Below are 21,216 nucleotides of genomic sequence, written 5' to 3'. Positions count from 1 at the left end.
TTTGCAAAACCCTGTTTATCCTATAATTAATATTGCATTTTTAATTCAGTTGGTAGCTGTAGAAACCATTTTGAAACCTATTTTAAGTGGCAATGGTATGAAAAGAGTGATATGTTGATATCAGTATTATAGAGAAAAATCTGACAACTCAATGCTATGACTGACCAAACAAATTCAAGTATTACAGAAAGCTGTGTAATAAAATATAAAAATATGTTTTTTTTTAAATCAATATGCTGCAAAGTAATGAATATTGGATCCTATCAAAAAAGGACACAGATTCTTACCTATAATAAATCATAATATTATCAGTCAATGCTTCTTATAAGCTGCCAACAATTTGACATATTTTCTTTGATCAAGATGTATATTGAATTTGTCATGTTGTGTTAGTGAGCTCACACCCCGTGTCAAACATTCTGAGCGATCTAATTAATACATTCAAGTAATTAAAGCACAGAGAAGCTGAAATTCAGCTTTGTGAAAGGTAACACATGAATAATGCATGGTTGTGAAAACAGTATTTATTAGGATCACTGAATAGCTAATCAGTTGGTATGAATTAATATGATTGGTGTGAAGTGTTTCAAATCTATGTGAAGGGTTTTTCAAAAGGGTTGCCTGATGTATGTTTAATTTTTACCAACCAGCATCTTCAAAAAGCATCTCTGCTCAAATGATTTACAGAGTAGTTTAACACTAACCATGATCTAGACAGAAAAGCAATCAAGCTCCAGCTAAGTTCCAAATGTCTACAAATGCAGATTTAAAATGTTGGAAGTTAAATGAACATCACAGAGGCTCAGCACATTTCTAGCATGAGCAAAGGCGGCTAGACTGAAACTGCGTAGAAGGACTTTATTGCTGACACCACACTACAGGAACATTATGGGCAGTGAAATGATTCACTGAGGCAGCCTAAGGGATGTTTAAAATAAAATGAAAGCTCAGTGATCACCATGACAGCTTAGAGTAATTTCATAAAAGATATACTAAATTTACCAAAGATATTTAATAATAAGTCTTAGAGAATTTCTGTTAAAACTGAATTCATCTGATATCTTAAAGGGATAGTTCACCCAAAAATGAAAATTCTGTCATTAATTACTCACTCTCGTGTCATTTCAAATGCATAAGGAATTTTGTTCATCTTCGGAACACAAATTAAGATATTTTTGATGAAATCCGAGAGCTTTCTGAACCTGCACAGACAGCAGCGCAACTGACACGTCCAAGGCCCAGAAAGATAGTAAGGACATTGTTCAAATATTCCATGTGACATCTGTGGGTCAACTGTAATTTTATGAAGCTACGAGAACACTTTTTGTGCTCAAAGAAAAAAATAACGACTTTATAGGACAATTTCCTCTCTTCTTTGTCAATCTTCGCCCCATGCTCAGGAGAATACCACAATGCATGCGTGTTGCTGCTGATGCAAATATTCTCGTAGGTTCATAAAATTACAGTTGAACCACTGTTGTGGACATGGATTATTTTAATGATGTCCTTACTACCTTTCAGTTCTGCTGCTGTCTGTGCAGGATCAGAGAGCTCTCAGATTTTATCAGAAATATCTTAATTTGTGTTCTGAAGATGAACAAAGTTCTTATGCATTTGAAACGCCATGAGGATGAGAAATTAATAAGGCAATTTTCATTTTGGAGTGTACTATCCCTTTTAAATGCTTTTACTGCACAAACAAAAAATGAAACAGACACAGGTGGGAAATCAATTAAGACTTTAATTATACTATTTTAAGTTTACTATATGACTTGTACATGGATAGTTGACAGAGCTTTAATAAATTACTCAATAAATATATCAGATCAAATACTTAATATGTTAGTTTTTTGGTTGATTGGTTGGTTGGTTGGTCATGCGGCTTAGAAACAAATGATTTAGGGTTACATTTAAAAAAAACTATTGATTTAGGGTTACATAAAAAAACCTCATTTGAGAACAAAGTCCAGCTGTACAAATGCTGCGATTCTCCAGCACCTGTCTGCATACTGAACTCAGGGCAATATATTTGATTATCAAACACATTGTCCTTTTTACACATACACTTTCACATATAAGACTAGGACAGAATAAACAGTTCACGTTTCAATTTCTTTGGACATTTAAATGTCTTGTTTTCCTGTGCCCTTTCTTGGAAGCATATTGCACTGAGTAATGTACTGCATTGTCCAGAGAAATGCATAAAAGCAATGGCCAGTCAAAAAGCCAAATGTCTGTTAAACAACAATAGTAGAAGATGTTATATGGGTACCATTAAGAAAATTTAAAGAGTAACGGTTGAGAGATGACTTCTTTAACTTGACACAGTGTTTTCTGGGCAGGCTGAAAAAGCCAGCTCAATCAGCTCAAAAGCCTTTAGATTTTCTGATTTAATTACGTTAGGCTTTTTTAAAACACATTTTCTCCTAAGGTCCCAACCTAATTTGTGGTTTCAATCCCGCTGAAGGTGCATACTGGCCTCAGACCAGCATTAATTTGTACTATATTGGTGCCTAAAGGTAGCATGAGTTATTCTGCCCCAAAATCTTTAGAGGATTGGTTGTTGGGTCAATGGTTTTGAGTGAACATCAGTCCCATAATGCAGTAGTCCAGACAAAGCATAACATAACTCAACACTAAATGGAAAAATGTACACCAGTATAAACAGAAACAAGTGCATATGGATGCTTTAGGCACCTCATTTATGGTGCATTGAAATTATAAATACAGAATATGCTGGCAAGCGTGTTTGCACCAACACAAACACACACACACGCAGATAAAGCAGCCAAGAGAAGCATACTCACACATACAGGGAGCGCATACACTTCCCTGCAAATACACACAGATTGTTTGAAGCTCCCACTGCTCCACACACTTGCCACATGCCGACAGTTTGTCTGGCGCTGAAGCAAGAGGCAAATCAATGGGAAAACCCGCGTTTTTGCATAATATATTCTTTTTTCTCTTTTAAGCTTTTATAAAAAATACAAATCATTGTGAAAGTGTGGCGTATGTGCACATGCTCTTTGAGGATCTTTCTGTATGAGTTACCAAAGCATATCTGTTTTTCCATTTCCCTCTTTCTCTCGACATTGCGTGGAGTAGAGGTTAGCAGTCAACACCAGTCAGATCTGTTTGGTCACATCAATTGACAGAGATGAATGGATGCAAAAACAGGGGAACGACTGAAAGGATAAGGGAGACTTCTCTTGAGGGCAGACGATTTGAAAGGTGGTTAATTTCCAATCATGCATCCAATTAGCCTTACGCACATACAGACACACACTACGCCCCCTTCCTCACCATTGCTCCACCATCAGGTCAAGGACTCTGTTGACGTTCAGGTCTGAGTCAAGGCCAAAATTGCTCTCTAGAAATGGGGCGGTGGGGGGCGTTAGCGGTTGCAGGCCAGAGGTCAAGGACTCCAGCCAATCAGCGGGGTCAAAATCAGGAACCTCTGACCTTCTTTTCCTGGACAGTGAGCTGGATGGTGGAGTGGTGCAGATGGGGGGAGGAGGAAGGGGAGCTGGTGTTGAACTGAGGGGTGGACCATTGTTAGGTGAGGGAGGAAGCTCTAAAAGAAGCGAAGAGCACAGAGGAGAGGACAGGAAGTTGTAGTCTTTTTGGCGCTTGGTGGACTGTGATTGGTCAGGCTGTGGGGCAGGGGAAGAGCCTGAAAGGATGGTAGTGGCTGACTGGAAGTCTGTGATCAGTGAAGAGTTATCTGAAATATAAAGACATGATTTTATGGTGAATTCATGGTGTTTGAATATATATATAGATATAACCTATTTGCAAAGTGTGAGCAGCAGTAGCCTGGCCAACCTAAAATGACAGCTTAGTACCTGTTTTGCCATTAGTAAGCAATATATTTGCTTCCTCTGTCCTAAAAAGCTTCAGCTGGCTCTAGTCAAATTTCACTCACCTGAACAACTAATAGTCTCGTCCAAAATGTCATCTATGGATTGATTAGGGTCCATCTTACATGGTGAAAGAAAGAGTGGACAGGAAGTCGAACGCTCAGTGCTCATTGTTGATTAACAGCAATCAGTACATCAATAGCACACAAACTCAAAAACACTCACCTGCACTCTTTGAATGGCCTCCTGTAGTTCCTCTTCCAGACTCCGAACAGTGGGTGATGCTTGTGCTGGACTGGCAGTGATCTGCATGGGCAAATCGAAGTCTTGACCAATCACATCACAAAGCTGGCAGCAGTTCACCTAATATTAGGGATAAATACAAAGAATTACTTTCTTGTTTGATGTGAAATGGTGAAATATATATATGTTGATATACTATGTCCCCATTCTGTCTTACTAAATTCTCAAAGTGCATACTTTTCCATCACCAGCACAGTACGAAAAGAGCAGTTCCTGTCCACCTGTGTCTGGTTTCCCTCTGGTGCATCCTGTCTCCTGTTGCAGGAAGGGATGAAGGGAACTTTCGCACAGCTGGAGGAAACAGAAGAAATGAAATAGTACATTAAATGCTATAAGTACTTGTAACTAAATAGAGCCACCACAAATAAAGAAAATAAAAAGTTCCAATATTAAGAAATGCTACAAATTGCAAAAACTTCACCTCTTAGCCAAGTATTCAAACACACCTGAGTGTCCTTTGCTCCTCCTCTTGGTCTGCTCCTAATCCTCTCTCTCATTTCCAGCTCCACACTAAGTTCATCTACTGCCTGGCCTGGCCTCCAAGTAGTACCAGAGGGCATTGGAGGGGAGGATCTATGTAAGTTTGGGCTGGAGCCAGCAGATGAAGGAGAAGTGAGGTAACTATCACTACCTAGGCTTTGCTCTGCTAAACCCGAAGGGTTGATGTACATTGGTGCAGGGTTGGCGGAGGGGTCTAAGCTGGTAGGGAGTTGTTTGAGGCTGGCAGGGTGGGTTGACTCTAGCTTGGCCCCTAGCTGGCAAAGCGGCGCAGGTGTTAATGAGGGACGAGGCATCTGGAAAGGACGAAGTCTCTCTAATAATGCAGGCTTAGTGCCAGAAACTGGGAGTCCACGTTTCCGCAACTGCTGCCGAAGAACTGACACCTGAGAAGGAGAACAAAAAAATTCAATGTTTTGTACAAAGCTTGTTCTTACAAATAGATAACCAGAAAATCTAAAGCAGGGGTATCCAAACCTACTCCTGGAATGCCCCTGTCCTGCAGAGTTTAGTTCCAACCCTAATCAAACACACTTGAACTCGGTAATCAAGGTGTTCAGGATTACGGTTGTGTCTGAGAGCTGAAAAGTAAGGAGGTAGGAAGGCAAAAAGGCATATCTAAAAACAATTTATTATGATATCCTGTCTACTGCAGTCCCTTCAGTTTTTGGAAGTATCTTTATGTGCAAGTCATTGCCTGATAAGGGAAGCTAGGACAATTCGGATGTAGCCTACTTAAAAATAACAGGCAGGTGTGTTGGAATTGAAATCTGCAGAAAAAGTAAACCTCCAAGAGTAGAATTGGACACCCCTGATCTAGAGTGAGTCATCTTAATGAGATTCTTACTGTTAAGTCATCAAGGTTTAAGGGCAGTAACTCTGCCTGGTGAATGGGACTTGTATCAGGAGTAGACGGGTTTGTTGATGGTGTTCCAGATTTAGGGGAACTTTGAGGCGTAGTTCCAGAAATCTTCTGATGGTTCTCACTATTGTTTGGATGTATAATATGAGTATAAAAATTAGTCTTTTGGGATAACTCTCTTTAAGTAGATTTTTACCATTTAGATCACAGACTAGCATCTCTAAAGCCAGGTTTGCACTGTATAAATTTAACTATGATTTTGCTGCCTGGGAAAAATGTCATGAACGCAAAAGATTTATCATTATAGTGCAAAAACCATCAGTCTTTCATCACACAGGACTGAATTGCACTACTCAACTGTAGCCCTGACTTTCTCCTCGATTTGCAGTTGAGGTAAGTCTGTGCTAGTTGTCTCCCATTAGAGCCAGCCTGGAGATTTTTGGAGTTCAAGTGTTGGGAGTTGATTTCACAATTTATTTGATGTGTACAGACTAATATTTTACCATCAGACTATGATGCCAGAGCTGCACCATCAACTATGGCAGGCAGCTTCTCTACATCCATATTTGTTTACATCTTATTTATTATGCATCTACTTTCAATAGGAAGGCATATGTTTCAGAGTGAGGTTGTTGTGATTGGAACAATCTGTGTAATCTCATCTACCTGGGGGATCAACTGAGCAAAATACACATTACAGACATAAAAGAATTATGTTCTTGATGTGCCATGGCTTTTTCTTAAGATGTCAATGTGATAATACCTGAATCTGCAAAAACTTTACACGTGAACCCAGACTTAGTTGTACTAATCATGTTTACTTCTTTAGTGCTTTGTTTGCAGGTTTACCTGTTTGTCACAGGGAGCTGTTGTTGCTGGTTAAGAACTTGTAGTTGTAAGAACACCTGCTGTTTTTGCAAGAGGTGGGACTGAGAGGAGTCAGTGGGTGGAGACTGACTACTATTATTCTTTTGTGAAGCACTTCCTGCTCCGCTTCCAGTCCCCGTCCTTTGATCTGGGGGAATGTACTGATGATATTTCAACTTCCTCATTTTAGGTTTTGAATCGCGAGGCTTTCGTGGCCGCGGAGGGCGGGATGAAGTTAAGGACCCACCCAGAATGGAATGAGAAGGTGGAGCTGAAGGCTGTGCTGTCTTGAGGCATACGAAGAGAGAATGGGAGCAATATAATTTCGACAAATGATATGAGCAAGTGGATGAGAGAAATAATGAGGAATGCAATGAGGCGATGAGTTAATCAAATTATTTATTCACATCTCTGTGTGAGTGCGTACCTTTGGCAGCAGTGGTGGTGTCTGGGAGGGCATGTACATCCCTTTGGGTCTCCCAGTTGTTGATATGGAGTTTGACCCTGTTACAGTCATGGTCATTGGTTGGCTGATGCCCTCGGTTCCCGGGAGCAATGCCAATCTACACTGCTTTTAAAAGATGAGTTGATTTTGGTGAAAATTCGAAAACAACAATTTTCCAGCTTTCTAACCTGAATGTAAACGTGTAATGCGTGATGTCTTCGTTACTAGTAGCACAGGACAGATGGTACTCAATATCATATCACAGATTACTACTGCTGCTGCTGTATGTTAGGCTGGTAGCATACTAGAATTATTTTGATAGTGCCACATTGTTCACAAAATTGCTCACTACTCTTTTTATATTATAAATATACTTTAGTGAATTAAATTAATTGAAAAATGTAGTGTAGTAGTAATATTATATGTTTGTGGTCATAATGATGACAGTAGATCACACAAATAGAAGCTATTTAGCGCTCACACTACATGGGTACTGCGCCCGAGTGCAACTGAACTGTGCTCTGGCCCAACTCTTCCAACCAGGCCAGGGATGTCTAAACGAACCGTGCCCAAGTGGAAGTCTGGAGCGATGGGTTTTAGTGTTCAAACACACTCTGGCTTGGTTAAGATTGGCTAGTGTGAGCACAGCCTAATATTGTGTACAGTAGGTGTTTTATGCCTCTTATACCTGTACACTGTTTGGGCTGATGGGCGTAGCAACAGATGACACATCACTCAGCGATTGGTCACCTCCTTGCCCAGGTGATGATGATAAGCCAGGAGACTGGTGCATCCCGAGTTGCTCGGGAGATGCAGAGGCAGACGAGTAGTTGTCATCTTCAAAGACATCTGATGGCAATGAAGCAGCTGAGGCAAAGGAAAATAGAAATGTTGGCTTTTCTGAAAAATTCTCTATGTACGTTAAATGCTGCTATTTGTGGAAATGTGTAACGGTAATACAAGGTTTGTTTAAACAATGATACCTTGTCAGAAGTATTCATTGATAAGTTTCTAAGCAAAGTGGGAGGAAGAGAGGGGGCCAGATTGAAAATGTCCACAAGCGTAAGGGATAGTTCACCCAAAAATGTAAATTTTGTCATACTCACCCTAATGTCATTCCAAAGAAGAGAAGAAATTGTCAAATGAAGTAATTATTTTTCTGTGCACACATACACAAAAATGGTTCTGGTATCTACATAAAATTAATGGTTAAACCACTGATGAAAGTAGATAATTGAAACTTTATCTGTAATAGCAATGCATATATATATATATATATATATATATATATATATATATATATATATATATATATATATATATATATATATATATATATATATATATATATATATATATATATATTAAACCTCTAAATTAATATATATATATTAATTTATTATGACTTTTAAATTATGTTACATATAATACTACATAACCCAAACTATAAACTGTGAAATTTAATTTCTGGCTTATGTTTACAAAATAACCACTTAGCATACAAGTTTAGCATATATTGCTAACTAATTAACCTTCTAGCTTAGCCTTTACTCTGAAATATTCCATGTTTTGTTTTTGTAATTTTTATATACTGTGACTCTTTGTTACTGTTCATTTACCTCTGTCTGGTGTCTTTACTGTATATCAGGTGTTTATACAGTATTGTTCAAAATAATAGCAGTACAATGTGACTAACCAGAATAATCAAGGTTTTTCGTATATTTTTTTATTGCTACGTGGCAAACAAGTTACCAGTAGGTTCAGTAGATTCTCAGAAAACAAATGAGACCCAGCATTCATGATATGCACGCTCTTAAGGCTGTGCAATTGGGCAATTAGTTGAATTAGTTGAAAGGGGTGTGTTCAAAAAAATAGCAGTGTGGCATTCAATCACTGAGGTCATCAATTTTGTGAAGAAACAGGTGTGAATCAGGTGGCCCCTATTTAAGGATGAAGCCAACACTTGTTGAACATGCATTTGAAAGCTGAGGAAAATGGGTCGTTCAAGACATTGTTCAGAAGAACAGCGTACTTTGATTAAAAAGTTGATTAGAGAGGGGAAAACCTATAAAGAGGTGCAAAAAATGATAGGCTGTTCAGCTAAAATGATCTCCAATGCCTTAAAATGGAGAGCAAAACCAGAGAGACGTGGAAGAAAACGGAAGACAACCATCAAAATGGATAGAAGAATAACCAGAATGGCAAAGGCTCAGCCAATGATCACCTCCAGGATGATCAAAGACAGTCTGGAGTTACCTGTAAGTACTGTGACAGTTAGAAGACGTCTGTGTGAAGCTAATCTATTTTCAAGAATCCCCCGCAAAGTCCCTCTGTTAAAAAAAAGGCATGTGCAGAAGAGGTTACAATTTGCCAAAGAACACATCAACTGGCCTAAAGAGAAATGGAGGAACATTTTGTGGACTGATGAGAGTAAAATTGTTCTTTTTGGGTCCAAGGGCCACAGGTAGTTTGTGAGACGACCCCCAAACTCTGAATTCAAGCCACAGTACACAGTGAAGACAGTGAAGCATGGAGGTGCAAGCATCATGATATGGGCATGTTTCTCCTACTATGGTGTTGGGCCTATTTATCGCATACCAGGGATCATGGATCAGTTTGCATATGTTAAAATACTTGAAGAGGTCATTTTGCCCTATGCTGAAGAGGACATGCCCTTGAAATGGTTGTTTCAACAAGACAATGACCCAAAACACACTAGTAAACGGGCAAAGTCTTGGTTCCAAACCAACAAAATTAATGTTATGGAGTGGCCAGCCCAATCTCCAGACCTTAATCCAATTGAGAACTTGTGGGGTGATATCAAAAATGCTGTTTCTGAAGCAAAACCAAGAAATGTGAATGAATTGTGGAATGTTGTTAAAGAATCATGGAGTGGAATAACAGCTGAGAGGTGCCACAAGTTGGTTGACTCCATGCCACACAGATGTCAAGCAGTTTTAAAAAACTGTGGTCATACAACTAAATATTAGTTTAGTGATTCACAGGATTGCTAAATCCCAGAAAAAAAAAAATGTTTGTACAAAATAGTTTTGAGTTTGTACAGTCAAAGGTAGACACTGCTATTTTTTTGAACACACCCCTTTCAACTAATTGCCCAATTGCACAGCCTTAAGAGCGTGCATATCATGAATGCTGGGTCTTGTTTGTTTTCTGACAATCTACTGAACCTACTGGTAACTTGTTTGCCACGTAGCAATAAAAAATATACTAAAAACCTTGATTATTCTGGTTAGTCACATTGTACTGCTATTATTTTGAACAATACTGTATACTGTCACACAAATAGCTGAACCGTGTAAATTCTGCTAACATTATTTAATTTTCTGTTTAAAAAGCAACTGACTGTTAACATGTCAACCATGTTACAACTACACGAATTTATATATGAATAAATAAAAAATAAAAAAGTATAAAAAAAATAGTAATAAGTAGTAATAAAACTATAATAGAGTGTTTGTCTGCGCGTGCTTGTGTATTTGTTCGTCTATGTATATAACATATTTAGCTTGAGTTTGTGCTGAGTTTGTGAGGCATCGTTTTCAGTTATTTTCAAGAACTCACTGTTCTCTAGAGGCAGAATATGCCTCTGCAAGAGTTCAAGTGGTCCAGGCTGACTCTGGATTTTCTTACTCAGATCCTCAGCCAGACGGGCCTTCTTTTGCCTGTGAGCTCCTCTATAACCCCTGTCTGTGAGCGAGAGACATACGGAAAGAGAAAGTGAGAACGAGAAACTAGAATCAGAGAGAGAACAAAATGAATGGTGAAAGATGGGCAATGTGAATGGCAGATCAATTGCTCTGCTTTATAATAAGAGAGGAGAAGAGGAAGAATATTTTAAAGACAGATGTGAACGATTTTTCACAAAATAATTTGTTGTTGGGGTAATCCATTTTCATTCATTCAGAAAGCTACTGATAATAAGTGCATAAGGACCTTCAGCTGAATGACTTTGCAAACACAAAGAGCTGTTTGATGAATGGGGACTGATGGATGTGTGCATGGCTAAAGGACAGACCGCTCATTCCAGCTTTAAAGCTTTAAGGTTACAGCTCTGTTCAGTACTGGTACTGGGATATTCTTTTATGACTGAAGGTCAGGAGGAACTATTGGCAAACTCTCAATGGCCATGGATCATGCATCACCTGGTTCAGTTTGAGCAGTCAGACCACTAGGGGGCGACTTCTGAGTGGCACCATCTTCAGTCTGACGCTGCAATGAGAAACAGCCCAGTCAAATCAACATCAGCAAATGTCAACAAAAACAGCAAACCTTAATTTCTCCAATAGTTACTGAAAGATAGCACAAAGGTGAAGCTGTTAAAAAACAATAAAAAAACAATTGGATGGTAATATTCTCCTGTAAGAATTTTTTTTCCCTCCTGACAGTAATTATCTTGAACCAGCTGCTGTTTACTGTCTTACTAAACACAATTAACAGTGCTAACACTGTTTCACGGCTAATACTAATAGTTTACGACAGTAACTAGACATGTAATTACAAACATTAAATTATGCTAAAGAGGTTGAAGACCAACTCCTGTCAGTTATCAGACTGTTTTGGCATCGCTGAGTAGTTTGCTTATCTACACTGGCACCCTGTTTCACGTCAGTCCGTTTTCAGATAAACCAAAGGCACACACATACTGTTACTGGAGTGTGTCAAGAGAGGAAGCTATTCGATCCAACCCTAGTATGTTTTATTTTGGAACTCCCCCCTCCTCCCTAATTAATCAGTTGTTTCAAGGAGACATTTATTTTAGTTTTGGTTGCTGCTAGCTCTATATTTTACTATTTCTCCATGGACACAGATAAATAATGACTCACCAAACCACTGCTGGCTTCTTTCTCCCTAACTTTATCAGGGACGGAGGCCTTTGTACCTATAAAGGGCAGAGAATGGGAGAATAAACAAAAGGAGGAGACAAGCTGTTATAAAGCTAATATGTAGAGTTGAAATGCATAAACAGAGCAATCCAGCGGGTTTGAAAAGTGTGAATCAAATCTAATATGATTTTCCTGCCCCGTAAAGGGAAATTTCATAGACTGCCTGTGGCTAAGCACAATCAAAATAAACACACACACACAGACTCACCAGACTCTGCATTAAGTTCATTCTGCTGTCTGCGGTTCTGTATTCTCAACTGCAGAACTGAAAATGGTATATGTATTATTATGCACCGAAAACAATATTTGCAATCCTTTTTGTATTGCAGAAAACTCTCAAGCCTGAGTTTCCCACCTTAAGGAAAGTGCAGATTTTCTCTGTGAATCATATAGCTTAATTTATGACTGTAAACCCAATATATTACAAGTAAATTTCACCATTCGGATGATCATAAATGATGGATATGAATTAGGCACTGCAAACTTACATTGTTCACCAACACTGTTTGTGGCACTTATAAAGAAGTACTACACTTCTTCACAAACAAACAAATGCTTTAATCAGCAGGTGAATTACAGCTAGGTCAGAGGTGGGAGGAGTCATGAGGTATGGTGGCTTATCCCATGATGCACCTCTGTGCTGAGTTTTGAGATCTGAGAGTGGACGTGAGAGGAAGTTGGGGGGGGGGTAACTATTTATCCCTCTGAATGTCTATTTCTGTCACCTTCCCATCCCCCATCCAGCTGTCCTGCTCTCTCGCTCTCTCCCTCTCTTTCTCGGTCTTTCACTCCCTCTCTCGCTGTCAGTCGTGCTAAGTAAATTCTTCCTGATTTTACTTTACTCTGGAAGAGAATGACATACTGAGTGGCATCAAACCAAATCAGGTTAGAATACTGGGATAAAAAATTCACTGAGTGTCACAGCAACTTATAGTAATGACAATGACTGGTGTGCTCTGATAACACAATGGCATAGATGCATAATGATAGTTCAAGTTTTATGATATACTACTTACTGTACCACCTGTATATCACTATCAAAAATGGCTAGATTATATACACATTAAAAACAACCTAATATATATTTTATGTTTTAAATTCAATTAGTTTTGTATTTTGTATATCCCTTGCTGTACTAGATTATACTATTCTATACAATGTTTGAAATGTTTTATTGCTACCACGTCTTATGTTACTTCCCTCATGATGAATCATACATGTTCTCAGAAATATCCCCATATTTTAATATTTTCTAAATTCACTGTATAATCTGGGAAAATTTCCAATATATAATCTAATCATGAACAACGAAGAAAAGTTACACTAAAATGAACAAACCAAGAACAACCAAATACTAAAACATTCTGAAGTTCAACACTTCACTTAAACCATTAACTGCATATTTGATCCCAGCATTTTGATATTGAGTAAAGCTATTTTGGGCAGAAATGACAGCATTAATATATATTATATATTTTGGCCTAAATATGTATTACCATAGCATAAATCCTGGCATCTTTCAGCAGTTCCTTTTGCAGTATTTATCTACATTAAAAAGTGCGATTTTACTCCATTCTCAGCTACTGAACTCTTTCAAAGTGATTGTTGGCTTCTCTGGAGCTTCTGTAAGTATCCTTCTTATTTGTGCAGAAAGTTTAGAGGGTGACCTTTTCTAAGGCAGAGTCTGGGTGGTGTGATGAAGCCTCCGTTTCCTGATAATTGAGCCAAAAGTGTCCCTGTGTCCCCTGAGACACCCAGACTCTGGGATATGGTTTTGTACCCTTTTTCTAATTTATGCATTTGTTTAACATTATCACTGGCATCTTAGAAATGTTTTTGATTATTCATTTTAACAGCTTGCCTTTTGGATTCACAACCTGAATAATATAATAATAATATCTGTGTGTGTGTGTGTGTCTGTAGTTTTATTGTATTACAATTAGGTTTTTCATTTAATCCTGAAAGATAAAAAAAAAAAAAAATCTGCAATAAGGCTGCCACAGAGACCAGGGTTATTTCTCAGGATAGCTATTTAGTTGATATGTTTCAGATTTGTTGGAACTTTTCAAGTGTGATATTAAAAAAGAACAAACAATCAAATACAATAATAAATCAAATAAAATTTTTCAAACAAACTTCAGTGTTTAGAAATGAAAACAACACAGGGTAAGATTTAAGTATATATATATTTTTTATATATATTGCTACTATATAGTGATTTTCTAAAAAGTCTGTATTCTTATAAATGCTGATCATTACATACAAATACAAGAAGATGCATTATATCTATGATGATGAATTGTTAAAGCATAAAGACTAATTTAAAGCCCATATGAAATAATTGACCTTAAAATTTAGTTAGAAATCTTAAAAGTTACATTGTTTTCCAAATCTGTTTTATTCATTTACTCTTTGTTTACACCATGGATTTGTCAGACAGGCAGCCATCTTTGTCTATCCAAGGTCACAGCTGATTTCAGGATCAGTACCAGAGCAGAACAAGATTGCATTACATTTTTCTTGCTGTCCATGGATGTGATCTTCCTTTTTAAAATGACAGTCCCTTTTTTTTAATACTAGCTGTACTGTTTTTTTGTTTGTTTGTTTTTTAGTGTCAATTCAATGCATTTTTGATGGCAGAGTCTTGTCATTACCAAAGAGTGCTGCTGGACATTTGTCTGAGAATCTTGCCAGCAGGATGTTTATAGGGAACCCAAGAAGAGAGGGCAGCGCTTTTGAAGGGGTTCCAACCACAGATGGGAACCAACAAAGACAATCTGTCCACTGTCCACATGTCCTTCAGGGAGGACCGTTCTGCTGGCCACATTTGTACAATATGGGGAAGTATGAGATATTGTTGAACCTCATGAAGATGGGTTGGTTGGTAAAATTTGGAGGTCCATATCATATCAGCCATTCAGAATTCATTAGAGAATACTTTTAAATTCCAATGATAATCAATTGAAATTCATATAAACTGAATTAGCAGTAAATGCAAAGTTCTGGCATGAAACTCTAGATGGCGCAGTCCAATAGATCTAACTCAGTATGACATAATTACATCATTATCACATGAAACAGCTGACTGGTTCTCTCATGTATTGGTAGCCAATGAGCTGGCTGTTAAACATTAAAATACTTGGCTAGTGTTAGCTGTAGCAGTAGCAGCGTACTTCAGAAACCCTCCATCTTCCCCAGCTCCACCTGTATAGATCAGTATTTTTTACATGCTCACAGCAGCATGTTGTGGATGTTACTTTCAGTCACCTAAGCTAGACTTGAACATTTTTCATAACAAAAAACCCAAAGTTTATATTTTTGGCAACTGTACAGGCACTTTCACAACAAAGGTGAAATTAATAGCCTTAAAAAGCCTTAACCTGATGGAAGTGCTTCTGCCTCTGCTACTCCCTATTTCTCTCAACACGGGGCCAGGAAAGGTGTCAGTGACTAATTTGGAAAACAAAGAAACTTGCCATACATTCATTTGAAAAAGTAACATACATATTTTCTTATACATTTAAAAGTAATGCGTAACTTTACTAGTTACTTAAAAAGTAATCTGATTATGTAACTTAACTAAATTGCAATGCATTACCCCCAACACTGTACTCTGTAAGACCAGCTACATTCACCAAGGTTTCCAAGCTGCACAGATTTTCAGACTCCACCATCAAAATAGCCACTAGGAGCATCATCAGGACTCACATCATCAACCAGAGTGGACAGACAGCTACACATATAGGCTTTCAAAACCAGCTTGAATACAGATTGTGTTCCTTCCTTTCTTCTTACCTGAGCGAAACTTATTGCGGATGAGCAGTGACCTCTCAGACGCCAGCAAGGTCATATTGGAGAGACAGCAGGGGAAGAAGGGGTGGGGGCTTTAAAGATACGTCTTCCTCCTGCAGGGCAGATACTTATGATGGTTTCTAATGCCCTTTCCTCTCACTGAAGAAAAGGAAAGCAAAGGGGAGTCACAGCAGGCCTGAACGTATCCTATTTGCCATCAAGACAGAGAGGGAAAAACACAGGAACACAAGCAACTGGTGTTGTCTGTGTATGACTGACAGAAACAGGAGGAATCGGAATCTAACGCTATTCTGCTAAACTAAGAGGCAGTAAACACCACCGCTTAATAAAACACAGCAGATTTCCTTATTTCTTTATGCAACGAATAGTGACTAGAGCTTTCAAGCTTAAAACAGAAAGCAGAAACACCATACGAGTGGCCATTGAACTGTATTACAAGCCTTCTGAAGCCATGTGATTTTTACGGTTTAAGAACAAGAAAAATAAAAAAATTTAAGTTTTAAATCAAGAAAACAATGTCCACCCTAGCAGTCCGTGGCACGATTCATAAACAAATCATTCTATTGAGCCAGACTGATTCACAATGAGTTGTCCATGAATCAGAGTTCAACAGAGGATTGAATAATGGTCCATTTTGGTCTGTTCCACAAACAAAGCTATCACACGGCTTTAGAAGACTTGGAATACAGTGCAGATGAGATGAGATATGCAATACTTCTATAGTGCTTTCAAACACTTTTTGAAGCTTTAAAGTGTTAGTTCACACAAAAATGAAGATTCTCATTTTTCTTTCATGTTGTCCCATATGCACAAGACTTTGGTTCATCTGATTCATAAGGATTACTTTGACTCTTAAGGATTACTTCTTGAAGTGTTACAGTTTTAGTGGAATGGACCTGGACAATTGACAATGGAGGGGCATATATCTCTCAGATTTCAATCAAAGATCAACAAAAGAATGATATGACGGTAAGTAAATGATGATCATTTTCATTTTTTGATTTACTTTCCCTATAAATCTTGAAACACTGTTTAATAAAAGAAATAATGACTAGTACATACAAAATAACATTTGTGTGTGTGTGTGTGTGTTCCACAGATGAAAGTAAGACATACAGGTTTGAAACAACATGAGGGTGAGTAAATAATGATACAGTTTTCATTTTTGGATGAACTATCTTTTTTAAACTATTCAAGTGGGAGGGATTTTTGCTCAACTAGCCAAGGATAAAGTGGCCTGTTGGAGCAGATGAGAGTAAGTGCATGTACAGAGGCTTGAGTTACAGAAATAATTGGTTTTATATATGTGCCCTAGAGCTGGATTTCAAGTACTTCAATGTTTTTTCAAACTGTACATCTCTCTTCAGTGATAATCAGAACAGCACCCACTGACTACAAGTACTGAAGCAACAAATTGGCCTTAGATGAAGATCACAGAAACTTCTAGTGTCAAAGTCTTTACAGACATAAGCACCCAGATGCCTTCACAAAAGAACATATATATTCATAGATAAATGTATAAACACAATAGGATGAATGGAAATGAATACTCACAGTCAGACTGAACTCCCCCGAGTTTTGTCAGAGTGGCGTTGAACAGAGATTAAAGTGGAGAGAGAGAGAGATTTGTGATCGAGGTGGAGAACGAGGGCAGAACTTGATGCACGTTAAACCGAAGCAACGCTCAATGAAAAGGTTGTTCCTTATCTTCTTATCGCCTGTTTGTTAATTCCCTTCCACAAGTGAATCTAGGGAGAAAAAGGCCCACTGTTTCTTCCTCTTCCTCAGAATTCACCCTGTACACCTCGTTCTCTCTCTCTCTCTCTCTCTCTCTACCCCCACACAGAGGAGTTGAGCCAACTGTGTTGGGCTATCAAAAGAGGACCCTGACACCCTGCCCCTACCCCCTCAGGATCCTCACACACACACATTTGCTGATAGATTCATTGGGGGTGACACTACTGGGTGGGTAACTTGCGGTGTTCCCTATATCCTCTTTATCTCTTTCTCAGGAGTGACAATGCCAAACCTTCCCCAAAAGCTACCTGTAGAAGTTTGTAAAAGCTGGTGACCTTCAGCGGCTCATCATATACTGTATAGAAGCTAGAAAAAAAAACTCTGCTGGATCAGAAAGGAACTGTAATTTGCTGCCTTCAATTTTAAATTTGTACTTAAAACATTTTTTTTTTTTTATTATTGTGGTTGAGATGCATGTATTTTAATAAGGTGAGGTATGGAATGCATTAGCACATACACACAAAAAAAATCTCTACTACTCTACTCTCTAAAAATTCTCTGCTTTTATCTATAAAGATACATATGACATAAAACATGCCACAGTAGCCAATTAATTCAATTGAAATCCACAAACATGCAAATATATTGGCTTATGAGTAAGTGACAGGGGCTGGGGGGAGTGGAGGGGGTTGGGTAAGGGAGGTCATTACTGCACCACCTGTTTGGTGGCTTTGACAGACAGGTCGGTGTGTGCTGCTGTATCAGCAGGTCAGAGACTGACAGCGAGGGATACAAGAGACGGAAAAAAGGCAAAATGGTCCAAAACAAGAGATACAAGTTGAGTGCACAACAACATGGCTAAGACAGACATGAAGAAGATAGAAGAGAGACACAGGAATTCTGATCATGGCAGCACTGAGCAGCTGGTTAAACCAGTATTAGCCATCTGAATTGTCTCAACCTTACAACTGAATATAACTATAGGAACCATTATGAGCATGAAGGCTGTGAATGACAACATTGAAAAAAATGGATCCCTTTATTATGTGTGACGCACAAATGATGCCATGAGGTACTACTGGGGGAAAAGTGATTCCACTGAGCCCCCCTTTTGGGAACCTCTCTATGATTAGCACCTGTTACTGTCCATCTTTGTCACTTGCTTGTCATCCCTCCCTACTCACCTTAATTAGCTTGTGTCATTTTGTGGCACAGCATGAGTAGCTTAACTGAAACAACAACACATTCTATGGGCCTACATTCTAATGATGCCATGTTTCTCAGTGGCTTTGATAGATGCAAGAAAGAATGTCAAAATGACAAATATCTGTGCACACAAGGTGGGAACCTCTATCATCTCATGCCATTCTTCAGGCAACTGATATGCAGAAAATAGGTTAAAACTGCTAATCTTGTCAAAACTATCATTACAAAATGATTCCGCTAATCTGCATTAAAAAATATATATATATAAATATAAATATGAAACAATCCAAAAGAAGTGAAGTCTGCGCCAATAGTCACGTGGGCAGAGGGGTGACATTTAGTGCTATTGTGCTTCAGGCATCCCGAGTTCGAGTCCCAGCTTTCAGGCCTTACCTTATCCCGTCACCCTTTCTCTTCTTGACCATATTACTGTTCTGTCCTAATAAAGGTAATAAACAAAAATGCATTTAAAACAAACAGTGCAAAATGGACTTCAGGACACTTTTTTTTTTTAAACAATGTACATCAAATACACATTACCAGAATTGTGTATTGTACACGTGTAAACAGGGATATGCTTAAAAATCAAACATTAACATGTATTAACAATCAGCAGCACTATTTACATGACTTGGGCTTAATTTGATTTTTTAAAAAGGGTCAAATATTGTATTAGCATTAGCAATGTTACCAAGCTTACAGTATACATGATCATATAGTTAGCTGCATTTTATAAATTGCCTTCATCAGGCCAACATATTGTGCCCCATTAGTTGAGAACCACTGTGCTAAAAATGGACAACTCTAAATGTTGTAAGGCTAATTACTGTACACAGGTTGATGAGGCCATGCATAACATGGAGTGAGTTTGCCATCTGGTGGCATAAATTAGTAATAACATATTATGCTAAGTTCTGTCCTACATTGTGCTTCCCTACATGTAAAAATGCTCACACTCCTCATTCAGTTCCCACATCACTACAGTTCCATTAGTCTCTGTGCTCGAAACACTAATCATCTCCATCTACAGCAAGTCATTCAGGCCGTTCATCCAATCATGCAGCTTCTTATCGCCACTGCTATGCTAACAACACTCAACTGCAGAGCTACTAACCCATCATGCCTCAGAAACCCATCTGCATCTCGGAATATATCCATGCCCTCCATAATAAAAAACGCCTTTCCCCAAGCATTTCATTGCCACACTAAAGCAAGCCTCCCCTTGCCAACAAACCATCTGCATTGTGTCCAAAATGATATTATCTGGAAATTCTTTCACATTATACTGCCTGAGAATCCATTTGAAGAGACTATTGCAGGTATACACTGAGACTGATTTTTTTGCACATAATGGCAAGTACCAGCCATCAATGTGACAAGCACAGTCTCACAGAAAAGAGCAAGTCTCCTACATTTCTTACAGTTCCTCTCTTTCTTGCTCTCACACACACACACACACAAACACACACTTTCGCACTCAACACTTATATACACCTGCTGTCAGCTTGATTGTGGGAGTCACTCTCCTTGATGCTGCCAAATGGAACAGCGACCCTCTGAGCACATCTGAGCTGTCACTCAGACGTACACAGACAACTCCGTCTAGCACAGCTTGTAAGGTTAAAGCAGGCAAAGCACATCCAAAGATAAACACTTTAAAACTGTATTATCATTAATATGTACCAGTAATATTAAACAATCTTTTATTAATTCATTGTAATACAGCATAACACTGAATGAATGTATGACTTACACAGTCCATATATATTTTAGGCCTATATATATGTGTGTGTGTGTGTGTGTGTGAGAGAGAAAGAGAGAGAGAGAGACCCTGAACCACAAAACCAGTTATAAGGGTCAATTTAATTTATACATCATCTGAAAGCTGAATAAGCTTTCTATTGAGGTATGGTTTGCAGGGATAGGACAATATTTGGCTGAGTTGCAACTATTTGAGAATTTGGAATCTGAGGGTGTAAAAAAAATCGAAATATTGAGAAAATCACCTTTAAAGTTGTCCAAATTAAGTTCTTACCAATGCATATTACTAATCAAAAATTAAGTTTTCATATATTTACGGTAGGAAATTTACAAAATATCTTCATGGAACATGATACTTAATATCCTGATTTTTGGCATAAAAGAAAAATGAAACACGAGAAGAACGAATTTGTGTGTAAATCGTGTGTAAAGTGGTTCTGGCATAAATTTTCGGATTCATTAAAACGTTCGTATTTTCCAAATGTTAGTTGGTACGAAAGAAATCTACACCTGCTCCCAGCCACGCGTAAATAGTGCGTTTAACATCTGAACGTTTTGCTCATTAATACAGCTGCATTTTAATTCACCTTAATCGGGTACATATTTACACAGCATTTTGAAAAAAATATTAAATATAGTAATTACATACGGTTTTACTTCCATTATGAGAGCCAGTAATAGGATCTGTAATATGCTGCCAAGCTTCCTTTTTTTAGGACCTGATACGCCACTATGTACGCTTGAAAATAAAATGTGGCGTTTTGAATGAACTTCTGATAATAAAACTTCAATTTGTGCAGCTGAGAAATGTTTCTTTTTCAGTCGCTTTTGAGAAAAGAGATGTTTGAGATGTTGAAATCCTTCATTTGGTGTCATAATATGATGCTCATATATAGTTGTCAGTCGGATTTAATAGGCGGGATTTATGGTAATTGAGAATGAGCGTGCACGCGCGTC

General features: G+C 38.2%; 1 protein-coding gene across 4 annotated transcripts; it reads right to left on the bottom strand.

Moving 5' to 3' along the window:
• Positions 1–1,723: 1,723 nt before the first annotated feature.
• Positions 1,724–17,431, bottom strand: si:dkeyp-69b9.3 (myocardin). Of its 4 annotated transcripts, none has more exons than XM_052579382.1 (15): positions 17,110–17,431; positions 15,538–15,693; positions 11,951–12,007; positions 11,683–11,738; positions 11,002–11,068; positions 10,421–10,546; positions 7,527–7,705; positions 6,821–6,964; positions 6,376–6,680; positions 5,512–5,650; positions 4,613–5,050; positions 4,344–4,457; positions 4,089–4,226; positions 3,929–3,983; positions 1,724–3,727 (listed from the first exon to the last, which is right to left on the bottom strand). In XM_052579382.1, the coding sequence occupies exons 2-15, from the start codon at positions 15,590–15,592 to the stop codon at positions 3,303–3,305; spliced, it is 2,298 nt and encodes a 765-aa protein (XP_052435342.1). In that variant the 5' UTR covers positions 15,593–15,693; positions 17,110–17,431; the 3' UTR covers positions 1,724–3,302. The 4 variants fall into 4 exon arrangements, with proteins under 4 accessions (XP_052435342.1, XP_052435343.1, XP_052435345.1 ...); XM_052579383.1 differs by having other exon boundaries at positions 6,821–6,961; XM_052579385.1 differs by lacking the exons at positions 11,002–11,068; positions 11,683–11,738; positions 11,951–12,007; positions 15,538–15,693; positions 17,110–17,431 and adding an exon at positions 7,945–7,997 and having other exon boundaries at positions 10,421–10,483.
• Between the last annotated feature and the right edge of the window lie 3,785 nt (positions 17,432–21,216).

Source organism: Carassius gibelio, chromosome B16 (genome assembly GCF_023724105.1).
Source record: "Carassius gibelio isolate Cgi1373 ecotype wild population from Czech Republic chromosome B16, carGib1.2-hapl.c, whole genome shotgun sequence".
Taxonomy (NCBI): Eukaryota; Metazoa; Chordata; class Actinopteri; order Cypriniformes; family Cyprinidae; genus Carassius; species Carassius gibelio.
This window is presented reverse-complemented; position numbering and strand designations above follow the sequence as displayed.

What these genes read in the sequence shown, in the direction of transcription:
- si:dkeyp-69b9.3 (XM_052579382.1), bottom strand. Translation starts at nt 15,592, where the DNA reads ATGACCTTGCTGGCGTCTGAGAGGTCACTGCTCATCCGCAATAAGTTT. An exon ending in GACTGCTCAAACTGAACCAG is followed by an intron (nt 10,547 to 11,001) that starts GTGATGCATGAT and finishes TCTCGCTCACAG; the next exon opens with ACAGGGGTTATAGAGGAGCT. An exon ending in CACCACCACTGCTGCCAAAG is followed by an intron (nt 6,681 to 6,820) that starts GTACGCACTCAC and finishes GTATGCCTCAAG; the next exon opens with ACAGCACAGCCTTCAGCTCC.